This window comes from Nanorana parkeri, unplaced genomic scaffold (assembly GCF_000935625.1).
Source record: "Nanorana parkeri isolate BGI_ZX_2015 unplaced genomic scaffold, ASM93562v1 scaffold1897, whole genome shotgun sequence".
NCBI classification, from domain to species: Eukaryota; Metazoa; Chordata; class Amphibia; order Anura; family Dicroglossidae; genus Nanorana; species Nanorana parkeri.
Genome location: NW_017308165.1, coordinates 102,021 through 114,122, shown reverse-complemented (window position 1 = coordinate 114,122; position 12,102 = coordinate 102,021). Strand labels below are relative to the sequence as shown.

Genomic DNA, 12,102 nt, shown 5'->3' with positions numbered 1-12,102 from the left:
AAAAAAAAAAAAAAAAAGGTACAAAATATTTATTATTATTATTATTTTTTCGGTATGCTGTGTGAATAGGAACACATAACATATGGAGGAGTTCTCTCAAATGTAAGCAAAGGTCAGAAATATAAAAAAATCAGGTGCACTTTACAAAACCTCTCAAATCCAACAAGACATATTGAGAAAGTTTGCACATGTAACCTTCTGTTTCTTGAGAGCTTTAATGAACACCTCAGTGGCCAATGCGCTTTTCGGTTTCTTGTATAACGCTTAATAAGAGCATTAGCAGAAGTCTTTAAACACAGAGGCCATTACATAAAAGAAAGCATCCACGCATTGCTGTAGGAATACATGCTTTATTCTCCCAAGTAAATGTGAATATCTGACTATGAGAAGGGTGTTTCAGGATTGCCCTCCTCTACAGTATGGAGCTGTATGATGCTTCATCCTCAAGACTTCTTTTTCTGTGAACCATGGCTGCTCATGGCAAACAGCTGGCCTACAATAATAATTATTTTAGGACTGTGAGCCACCACAAACGGTTTGGTCAATGAGAAGCAGCAACAGTTCATGAATTATAAAAGTGAAAGTGACTTCTTCGGTGTTTCAGCCTGCACTTCTATGCTGTGATAGATTCACTAAAATAATTAGCTTTCCTTATCAATTTAGAATAAAGCTGGCACAGGCTACCTACTAAAACAAAAGCTTTAGATCACCCTACCAGTAAGTAGCTGGCAGAGTAGTAATTGTATTTCCTCAACTAATGGAGGTATACCACCTAATAAATGAAAAATGAGGCTCATTGTGAACCCTTCTTTAAACCACACAAACCTTGTCCTGCTGTACAGAAGAACTCCACTTTACACATTTTTATCAAGCTTTAAAACTTTTTGAGGATTACAAAACAATACCAAGCCACTGTAAATTAGTAACCAAAATTCACAACCGGAAGATCGTCATATACAATGATGAATGAACAAGTACTCACAATGAGGCTCATAAGTAGGTGGGGGATCTCCACAGGGCACACACTCCATGTCCTGAAACCCACCAAGCTTGGTCTTTCTATAGTACCTGCAAAACAAAGTGTTCTCTTTAAGATTTCATGTTCACCAGCTTGGTCTCTCTAGGTGTTACAAATACATTCCAGATTTTATAACACAAACTAGATTGGTGATCATTCATCATATAACCTAGTGATGTGTTGTTTTTTTTGTAAAGCCATTTGTTTTCTCCTATTACAGTAGCACGCCGGTCAAAAAGAGTAGGGACAAGATCTAGTGCTGTAAAACCCTGGCAAGCTGCTCTACCATTCCTGACTCTCCCGGGACTGTAGGTTATTCTTTTTAGCCCTTTAGCAGACAAGTGAACAGCAAGCTGTAGATATTAGAAAGAACTTCTGATCAACACTAACATTAGCCAGGAAATTGTATTGCCACCAGAATATGTCATCTATTCAAATTAACTTTCCTACAAGTCAAAAATCGAGTACAGTCAGTTATAAGCACTGCAGCCCAGTGTTCCTTGATTCAGTTCTGTGCAACCAGCCTCTTATGCTCCAATGTGTGTAAGAAATGGTGCAGTGGTCTCAGAAAGAGGGTAGTGCTGGAAACCTAGAACATGCCAGCCTGCATTTTTAGAGATTCAAGCCTTGATCCATTCGGAAATTGAGGGTACAGGCAACTAAATTAGTGTAGCAGGAAAGTGGTGTAGACTTAACCAAATTTGTGAGCTTTAAAACCAAAATATTCAGGCTTGGCTGGATTGTACAGCAACTTTAACTCCTAGAACACAAATCAAAGTAACCATGCAGTTCATCAAACTAATACTGTCAAGGCTAAAAATATCCTTTAGCATATAATGAATGATGTTCTTGAAGTCTATGGCATACAGATGTAAAATGCTTCAACGGTTAAGTGATATTGCAATGAGAACATTGCAGAGCATACCCCTACATGAAGAACAGTCAAAATGACCACCTGCAAAATACGAGACAACCTTCTGCTAGAATAAACAGAAAGTCCTCAGATGTATCAGGGGAGCTTTCTGTAGTAATGAGATTTTTCAGCATATAAAAACAACTTCTGCATTCTTGACGGGATGGCTGTTACGAGTTACCGCTGCCGGCCATGCTGAGTGAAACTTTGGAATTACAACTGAGGCATTTGTGGACCTAAACAAGCAGAGTGGAACAAATACTTTGAAATACATCATGAACAAAATCATAAGCAGGAAAGCCTACAGAGCTGGTGTGTAATCCTTTAGCAGGAGCCTGCATGCTACAAGTAAAGAATGTGATATGACTACATTATACTTTAACGACCACTAAAACAGGAATTACATTATTTTTATAAGCTCGTCACCACTCGATTAGTGGTATAAGTGCATGGCAATGTATCTAAACCCAAAACAAAAATATGTCATATACTGCAGCTCACCAGACCTGGTAATATGCCAAATAACATACTCATTGATTGTCACCCAAGCTGGATTTCAAACATGTCTTTCTTTATCTAGATTGCATGTGGTGGGGGGAGGGAATAGTAGTTTACAGAAAGATATTATTGTTTATGCTTTCAGGTCAGCTCAGAGGAAGCAGCAAGGGCACCACATTTCTGGCAAGATCAGCAGGTATTTTCTGTACTTACTAAAATTTTTCTTAGCCTGAAAAATTAAAACTATGGCAGCCACCACATATAAGGTTGGCCATACACCAATTGCCTTGTCTCATTCAGTGAAAAAGACACTGTTCCCCCATCCACTCTATACAGTGCATATAATACCCAAACAGTGACTGCAACCAGTTGGCAGCCGACAATTTTCACATTAGCTCCTTCATCAAATGTCAGCTAACCAACTTTTCCTGAACAGAAGGGTGCTGACTGGGCCACACACACTGATCAAATTTTGGTCAAGTTAACAGGACTTGGACCAGTGTATGGCCAGCTAAAGGACTGGTAAGTATATATATTACATATATACATACACACACACTTATGAAGTGAATGTCAAGTGCAGCAATGGGACCTGGTGAACATTTTGTCCTTAAAGTGTTGGAGGCAGAAAAAATTGAAGGATTTCAGCGACTTTGACCAAGGCCAAATTGTGATAACTAGACGACTGGTTTCTTTCACATCATGTGAATGACCAGCTGCGTGTGTGTCGCTTACCTGGGGAAGAGATGGCACCAGGATGCACTATGGGAAGAATGAAAGCTGAAGGAAGCAGTGTAAAGCTTTGGGCATAGTTCTGCTGGGAAACATTAAGGCCCCGTTCACATTGAGCGATTTATCGCGCGGTAGTTCCCACGATATCACGGCTATTTACCGCGCGATATCGCTCTTCAATGCTTTGCGATGGGGCAAAGGGTCCTGCTGTCGCGGGTCGTGTGCCGCTACAGCAGGACCCTTTTTGGAGCGGATTTTGCCGCGACTCTCGCTTGCTCAATGCAAGCATTTGCGCGATATCGCGTGACAAATCGTGCGAATCGCGCAGTGTGAATGAGGCATAAGTCTTGCCATTCATGTGAATGTTACTTTGACACCTACCTAAACATTGTTGCTGACCAAGTACACCCCTTCATGGAAATACTATTTCCTGATGGCAGTGGCCTCTTTCATCAGGATAATGCGCCCGGCCACACTGCACAAATGGTTCAAAAATGGTTTGAGGAGCACAACCACGAGTTTGAGGTGTTGACTTGGCCTCCAAATTCTTCAGATCTCAATCCAATTGAGCATCTGTGAAATGTGCTGGAGAAACAAGTCCAATCCACGGAGGCCTCACCTTACAGGACTTAAAGAATCTGCTACTGATGACTTGGTGCCAGATACTATATAGCATACTTCAAAGGTCTAATGGAGTCTATCCCTCGAGGGGTCAGGGCTGTTTTGGCGGCATAAGGCGAACCTACTCAATATTAGGCTGGTGGTCATAAGGTTATGGCTGATTGGTGTAAATTGTTTGTTCTTGGGTTTATTTAAAGAGAGATTGTGTGCACACTGGAGTAAAGTAAAGCAACCCATTTGATCTGAGCTCAATGTAGATAAGCCAGTTAAACTGTGCGTATGAATCTTCATCTATTTTTATTGCACATTTTTCATGCCTGTTTGTTTTGCCCAATGAGGGTAAAATAAGGAAGAGGTTGCTAGGGCTTGTTAACATGTGCTAAAATGAATGAAAATGCATCTTTCATGAGACCCCTAATTATGATTCGCTGCTATTGAATACTTTTCTTTATGCAATATTAGTTGCCCTAAAAAATAAGCCTGCTCATATGGCCCTTTCAGAACAACTACTTCCATATTATGACAAGAAAGAAAAAAACATTATAAAAACAGATAGCCTTGGAATATTGACGCCAACTGTGTGTATGCATTTACCATAATGATTCCCAGTAGCAGTGCAAGATCTGCTCCAAAAGAGGCCCAAACACAATTGTCACAGCTTAAAAGAAGCTGGAATTAAGAATTCCAAAAGAGTTTCTCACTTTGAGATTTCCTCTCTTAAATCATTAGAAAGATACTGTGTTCCTCTCAACGGTAACAATGAGTATTTCCATACTAGGCAGAGAATTCATTAAATATGGAAGAGCTGATGCAATGGGCCTTTGAAATAAGGAACTAATGAGCTGCAAGTGAGCCTGACTAAGCAGTATTTAATTGATCTACGATTGTCAAAATAAAAGTATTACATTCAGTACAGCTCCCTCATTCAGTGCACATTCTGCGGAGAGAAAAAAAAGAGAAGACAGGAAGACCAAACTCTAGATACACTGTAATAATCTCATATAATATGGTTTATTGTCAACAGCTGAGACACCTCAATTAACCCATTTTTTTATATATATACACATAGTAATATAAATCGAATCGAAGTTCAATGACGTGCCTGAAAGTATCAAAGCGATATAAAAGTCTAAATGTTTTCAGGCCAATTCAAGATGTTAACTAAATCACTTACATTGAATGCTGCTCCTTAATGTTTAAAAGTTGCAGAATCAGCTGGACCCCTGAGCACTGGCCCAGATATCCTGTTTCAGGGCTTGTTCACATGATGTCTGGACCAGATCTGCAAACGCAGTGCAGTGCATTTTTGACACAGTGCGGTGCATTTTTGTAGCTTAAAATGGCCTTTTAGGTACAGTCCAGTGCGTTCCACTGTGTTTGCATGCATTTGGGTGCGTTCTAGACCAGACAAAATAGTACAAGCAACATTTTTTTTCCCCCCGCACTGGAATGGACTTCACTGGTGTGAACAGAGGCCAGCAATACCATAGGAACACGATGTAATGCATTTCATGGGGAAGGATGTATTGCACCTATAGACTCTAAATTTAAAAATAAATAAATGGAAAAGCATATTACATCAATCTTACGCTGAACTTTATGTCGAAACCACCAGTAGAAGCAAGCAACCTTACAAAGGTTGGTTATTGTGAACCCCTTCACTTGAGTCAACCTTTTAATCAATTAGTCAATTCATTAGTGAAAAGTCTATTTACTCACCCCGGTAAACACTCTCCACAAACAGCGTTTGCAGAAGCTGTACAATTTGTTTTTTGGTACCGGTTCACAATGGCACAGTCCAGGCAGGTCTTGCATTTTTGGAAGCCCCAGTCTTCCTTAAACCTGTTGGGTCTACAAGGGAGACACTGAGCATCTTCGCCATATCCGAAGCCACATTCCTGCAAGAGAAAAATGCATTTTGTCATTCATTGCACCCAACATAAAACAAGGATGTTGGTAGGTTTATAAACACACGGATTGGCTATAGCATTTGTATTATGTCACATTTTATTATTACTGAATGAGAAATTACATTTCAGTCTGTGAAATCAGCGCCCCTCAAAACAAAAATTTTACACAAATTTTCTCAAGGCTTTATGTATTTACCCAATGTGAGCAGTGAATCTGGGGCATAGTTTCTACATGAAAGGTATTTAGTCCTTAACCCTTTCATGCCCAGAGCTCATTGATGCCCAAAAATATTTAGCATCTCCAGTATGCTTCTGTTAACTGGATGACAACTCTTTTATAAGAGAACTATAGCCCAACCTTTTTTTTTGGCCATAGTTCCCTTTAGGGCCACAGGAGGACATTTACTATGTCCCCGTGACCCAAAACTCAGCATAAAGCGGGCTATTTTCTGACAATGCCCACCACTTGATTGACAGCTCTCTCTGCCTCTCTAAAGGCAGAGTCAGCTGTGCCTGCCCCTCCCCGTCTATCCCTCCAATGAGCAATGTAGGAGAGGGGAGGGGGAATTTCTGCGGGGAGGCAGTAACGGACAGTCACCACTCTCTCCAGGGAGAAGATCGGGAACTGATCAATCAGCAATATGTGATCCTTCAGTTCTCAATCTATAGAGCCAACAGGTGACAGCTTCAATGTCACATGTCGGCTCTAATTATGGGGTTCCAGTGTATTTCACTCTCCCCATAATTCTTCTTTCACTAGTTTACCTAGATCATTTTTTTTTTTACCTTTACGGAACGTAAAGCTTTTTTTGGTACAATGTTTTATTTTTCTTTAACAGAGTCTTGTCTTTTCTAAGAAAAAGCTTCCAGATTCATATCAAGAATACAGGAGGAATACAGTTGGGTCACACAAGATGTCCAAACGCAGCAAAGAAGACAAGCAAGCCTCACAGCGGGGAACCCCCTCGATGCAGGAATTTTTCACCTCGACACGCACCAGGCCCCGAGGCCGAGACCAATCCATCATGGCGTCCGAGCCCCGTCTCCTACGCACACCTGGAGGCAATGCCCGGTCTCGCTCCCCCACACCGAGTGAACTCCGTTCCGGAACACACTCACCCCAGATATACGACTCCGACTCCACGGACGCGGACTCTTACACTTCTCGCAAGCAACCGTCTGACGTCCCGCAGGAGTTCCGGGCCTTGCTGAACTACCTACCCACCAAGGAAGATTTTGCGGCCCTGGTCACTAGCGTGGAGGCGGCTCTTCAGCGAGACATGTCTAAGATGCGACAGGAGATCCAGACGGTATCGACGGAAGTATCCGCGGTGACCACCACGTGTGCGGCCCTGGAAAACAGGGTTCTGGCCTTGGAGCACGCTCATCCGGAGACGTCACCGCACATTGCGGCCCTCCAACTGCGAATGGAGGACCTCGAGGACCGCAACCGTCGGCAGAATGTGAGAATACGGGGCCTGCCGGAGGCTACAAACCCGGCGGACCTTTGTTCCACGGTGCAGGCCATATTTGGCTCACTACTCCCCGATACACCCCCGGAATTCATCTTACTGGACAGGGTACACCGCACCCTCGGCCCGCCATCTACGGAAGCGGCGCGCCCGAGAGAAGTTGTCTGCCGCATCCAACAATACCCCATGAAAGAGGACATTCTACGCCTGGCCTGGCTGAAAAAACCGGTGGAGTTTGACGGGGCGGCCCTGCAGGTGATGCCAGATCTCTCGCGCAATACCCTCCGGCGCCGGGCCTTGCTGCGGCCTCTCCTCTCTCTGATCCTCCAGGCAGGAGCATCCTATAGATGGGGATATCCAATCTGCCTACATGTTCGCAAGGGAGGTGCCTCCTTTACGGTCCGCTCCCCGGAAGATGTTCCAGGCCTCTGCGAGCTACTCCAGATGTCCCCACCTCGACTACCGGACTGGCTTGCACACCTACCCGATGAATCCCAGATGTCTCCAAAACCACGCCGGGCTAGACGTCCTGCTCGGTCATTGTCCGGCGCGCCTCCGGCCCAGAGACCGGCAGACCGTCCCAACTCTGCGGAGCCCTGATTTTCCTGCATTGACCCCTTCTTCCCCCCCCCCCCCCACCTGGCCCTTGTCCCCAAGCAGATGACCGTACCGGCTCCGAGGTGGCCCGGGCCACGGGACAGTGGACTGTCTTACCCTGATGTTTTCCTCATCTCCTCCTGCTGTCCAGATGGTGTCCACAAATGCCGGAGGGACCCGCGTCGTATCCTTCCACAAATGTTATGTTTTGGACTTATTATGGTTCCCGGCGCGGCCCAGTCAGCCTGCTTCTCCCGTGGCATGGCTGCGGACGGCCGAGCCCGGACCCTGAGTCTTACTGTTGATGTCTTACTGTTATGGGGCCGGTCCAATGCCGAGGGGCGTGCCCCTTCCCTTCGGGATCGGCGATATCCGGTAACGTACCACAGCTTCTCCCCAGACAAAAAATCGAGGGGAGTCAGTATAGTGCTCAACCGCTCTTTGCAATGGCAGCTTACTGCAATGTCCGCGGGGGAGGAGGGCCGCCTTTTGATGGTAAAGGGTAGGGTAGGTAGTCACACGGTGACTTTTGTTAACATATATGCCCCCAACCAGGGACAGGTGACTTTTCTGGAACGGGTCCTTCTCCAGGTGGATGACTTCCGGGAGGGCTTACTCGTGATTGGAGGTGACTTTAATTTACACTTGGACCATCTAGTTGACTCCACTAAGCAGTCCTCCCACCTGCCATTTGCTGCACTGAAACGCCTGAAAAAAATGCCTCCATGCTCACCAGCTTTCCGACGTATGGCATATTCACCACCCTGACACCAGAGACTATTCCTACCACTCCACAGTCCATGACACATATACCCGTATCGACTTTTTTCTGATACACCACAGTAACCTTTCCAGGATCTCCCGCTCGGACATAGGTAATATCACTTATTCAGACCACGCTCCCGTGCTCCTGACACTGGAACTCGGCCCCCCAGAGCCTCGCAGTTGGAACTGGAGGCTTAATGAGATACTCATACAGGATCCCGAGACATCCCCTGACATTGAACGAGACCTCCGCCTCTACTTCACAGAGAATTCCACACCGGACTGCTCGCCTTACACCATTTGGGAAGCACACAAGGCTTACATACGGGGTACTCTTATAAAGCTAGGGACCCACCGCAAGAAACAATGGTTGGGTCAACAGCTCTCGCTTCTCTCACAAATCCATACCCTGGAACTCAGCCACAAAAAACGCCAAGACCCTTCCCTACTCACCCAGCTCCGCTCCTTGCGTGACTCCCTACGGTCCCTATACATGGATAGGGCAAAAGCTACACTAGCCAAGTGCCGCCGCCACTTTTATGAGTTCGGCAACCAGTGTAGCCGCTCTTGGGCACAGGCTCTAAGACACCGGCGGTCACGCACGTTCATTCCAGTCATTAAATCATCTGCGGGCCGGACGTGCCACCTCTCAGAAGATATAGCCGCGGCCTTTCAAAACTATTATTCCGGTCTCTACAATCTCCCCGTCCCCCGGGACGCCCAGGCCCTGACGTGGTGCACCGGGCCTATCCCTAGATCCACCCGATGGTGGGATCCACATGGCAGGTGTCCAGTCAGGCATTCGATCGGGCGAAATTGTCCATTCAGCCTTCCCCCATGCAACCGATCATAGGGAACCCCGGGTTCCCCCCAGGTCTAGAGGACGGACGTTTCCTTCGTCTTCTGGCCGGGGGCAAATTCAGAGTGATGCATTTTTTAAATGGTCCATCTTGGCAGGCCCTGGGTGCCCAATCTTCTGATCCCGACCTCATGAACCTGGGGACATGGCGATGTCTACAACTCACACCCTTCCTGTCATCCCTCCCGCACCCCCAAACCTACTCACGGAATCTCTCCACCTTTGAACAAACTTGTGCTGATACAGGGCCGATAGCCAAAACACTCTCCCTTTGTTACCAGCTGGCCCTCAACACCGACCTAGAACTCCCACTGTACTTCATTGACCATTGGGAACGGGAACTGGGGTTTCAATTCCCACAGACCGATAGAGACAGACTATTCCGCTACTCCCTGAAGTCATCCATCTGCAACAAATATCAGGAGCTGGGATATAAAATCCTCACGCGCTGGTACAGGACCCCCCACAAACTACACCAGATGTTCCGAGATGTACCAGACTCATGTTGGCGTTGCGGCTCCTCCCCTGCGGACATGCTCCACATTTTCTGGACCTGCCCCTCGGTCAGCCCCTTCTGGTCTCAGGTACGAGTGATAGCTCAAAAATTCACAGATCACGACGTCCCGCTCGAACCAGCCTTCTTCCTCCTTCACCACAACCAATTTCCACCTAAGAGCTACTCTAGATCGGTCCTCATCCACTTATTGAATGCTGCCCGAGCGTGCATCCCATTACTGTGGAAACAGGTATCCCCACCTACGATTAAGCTCTGGTTCTCTAAAATAAATGACATCAGACATATGGAAGACCTCACCAGTTCAGTTCGGGGCACCTCCTCCAGATTCTCGGCCTCCTGGTACTACTGGATAGAATTTACCACCTCTGCAGAATACCGCACGATTATGGATTCCTAAATCCTGGCAGTGACGAGCTGAGATCAACAATTTCTTCCTCCCTTTAATCCTCTCACCCACTCCCCCCCTCCCTACCTATCCTTCCCCCCCTATTCTATACTCCACTAACCACCCCCTTCCCTACCTCGCCTATGGCATCACTAGCAATACCCCGTGATACTTTCTCCCCACGGACCTCAAGGAGGGCCATCAGGCCCCGAAGGGCTCGGCCCAACTAAACTCCCAAACCCCCAGGACTCCCTCTAACGGCGAGACGTTGGAGGTGGCACTTACCCCTGAGAGATAGTCAGGCCTTCTCCTACCTAACCCACCTTCAGGTCCATGTGGACACACTCACAACCTGGGAGGTGATCCCGACCTACTCCTTCATACTGGGGTCTCCGTGAGAGGGTACCCCCCCATTCATATAGGTTCCATAGACAATGGTAGGGATCCCCTGGTTAACCTGCACCCTAAATGCTTAGTGTTTGCTGATGTCATGTTCTATAAGTGTCATTTGCATTTTCTTTTTCCTGTCGTGCCCGGACCTGCGAGTCCATTTGGGCACAACTTCCCTGTTATGTTTAACGAAATTCTGAAAAACTTGAAATAAAGAATTTATTTTAAAAAAATGTATCTTATTTGTGTATCACTCAGCTGTAGATACTCAAATCATCTCTGAATTGGTGTCGACACTGTCCTTCCTTCTGGAGGGTGGCTACTTTTGTTCCCCATGGTCCCTGTGTGTGGTGTATAATAGTCACTCATGTTGTATAAGTGTTATTTGCATTTTCTTTTTCCTGTCGTGCCCGGACCTGCGAGTCCATTTGGGCACAACTTCCCTGTTATGTTTAACGAAATTCTGAAAAACTTGAAATAAAGAATTTATTTTAAAAAAATGTATCTTATTTGTGTATCACTCAGCTGTAGATACTCAAATCATCTCTGAATTGGTGTCGACACTGTCCTTCCTTCTGGAGGGTGGCTACTTTTGTTCCCCATGGTCCCTGTGTGTGTTGTATAATAGTCACCGCTCCAAGCTCGCTCCTGTGATGGACTACAATCTGAATAGAAATTAGTAAACTAAACATGAGATTGAAGTCCATCACAGGAGTGAGCTTGGAGCGGTGAGTACTTTACAACACACACATGGACCATGGGGAACAAAAGTAGCCACCCTTCAGAAGGAAGGACAGTGTCAGCACCAATTCAGAGATGATTTGAAGATTTACAGCCGATACACAAATAAGATACATTTTTAATAATAGTTAAGGTATATGAATACATTAAGAATTAACTCTTGAGGTTAGTGTCACTTTAACAAAGCCATGTGATCACCACGTCATAACTGACTGTTAATGGAGCCGTCAGTGACAGTTGGGTATCACAGTTAGGAGCGCACAAAACTGTAGTCTCTAGGAGAAGCCCAAATGAAGGATGACAAAGCAGGAGCACAACTGGAAGGGACAGAGCATGGTCACCCTGCAACAGAAAATTCCTGAACAAGGATCTTTATAGCAGGTGCACCTGGTATTACTACAATAAAAGCTGTAGATTTAAAAAATATTAAAAAATGACATATCACATTAGTATGTTAGAGATTCTAGTGATGGGGTTTACATAACATACAGCCCTTAAAATATAAGCAAAGCAGCGCAGCGTATGGTGTGTGGGTGCGTCGGCACCTTAACCTCTTGCCGTCCGCCCGTAGTAAAAAAACGGACGGACGGCACTGCAGCATCTGCGGGTTGCCGTCTCCAGATGGCAATTTTTTTCTGCTCGCGCACGCCCCCTAGCGGGCACGCACGGGCAGAAAAAAACTAT

At 45.8% G+C, this 12,102-nt stretch overlaps 1 protein-coding gene across 1 annotated transcript in view; it reads right to left on the bottom strand.

The window, feature by feature from the left end:
* The window catches only part of TNFRSF19 (TNF receptor superfamily member 19), an 81,786-nt gene that overhangs the window by 31,421 nt on the left and 38,263 nt on the right, over window positions 1-12,102 (bottom strand). Inside the window, exons 4-5 of the mRNA XM_018572005.1 lie at window positions 5,502-5,680; window positions 983-1,068 (exon numbers count right to left, since the gene is read on the bottom strand). Of these exons, the coding sequence (XP_018427507.1) occupies window positions 983-1,068; window positions 5,502-5,680 (265 nt within the window). The remainder of the gene's footprint in view (window positions 1-982; window positions 1,069-5,501; window positions 5,681-12,102) is intronic.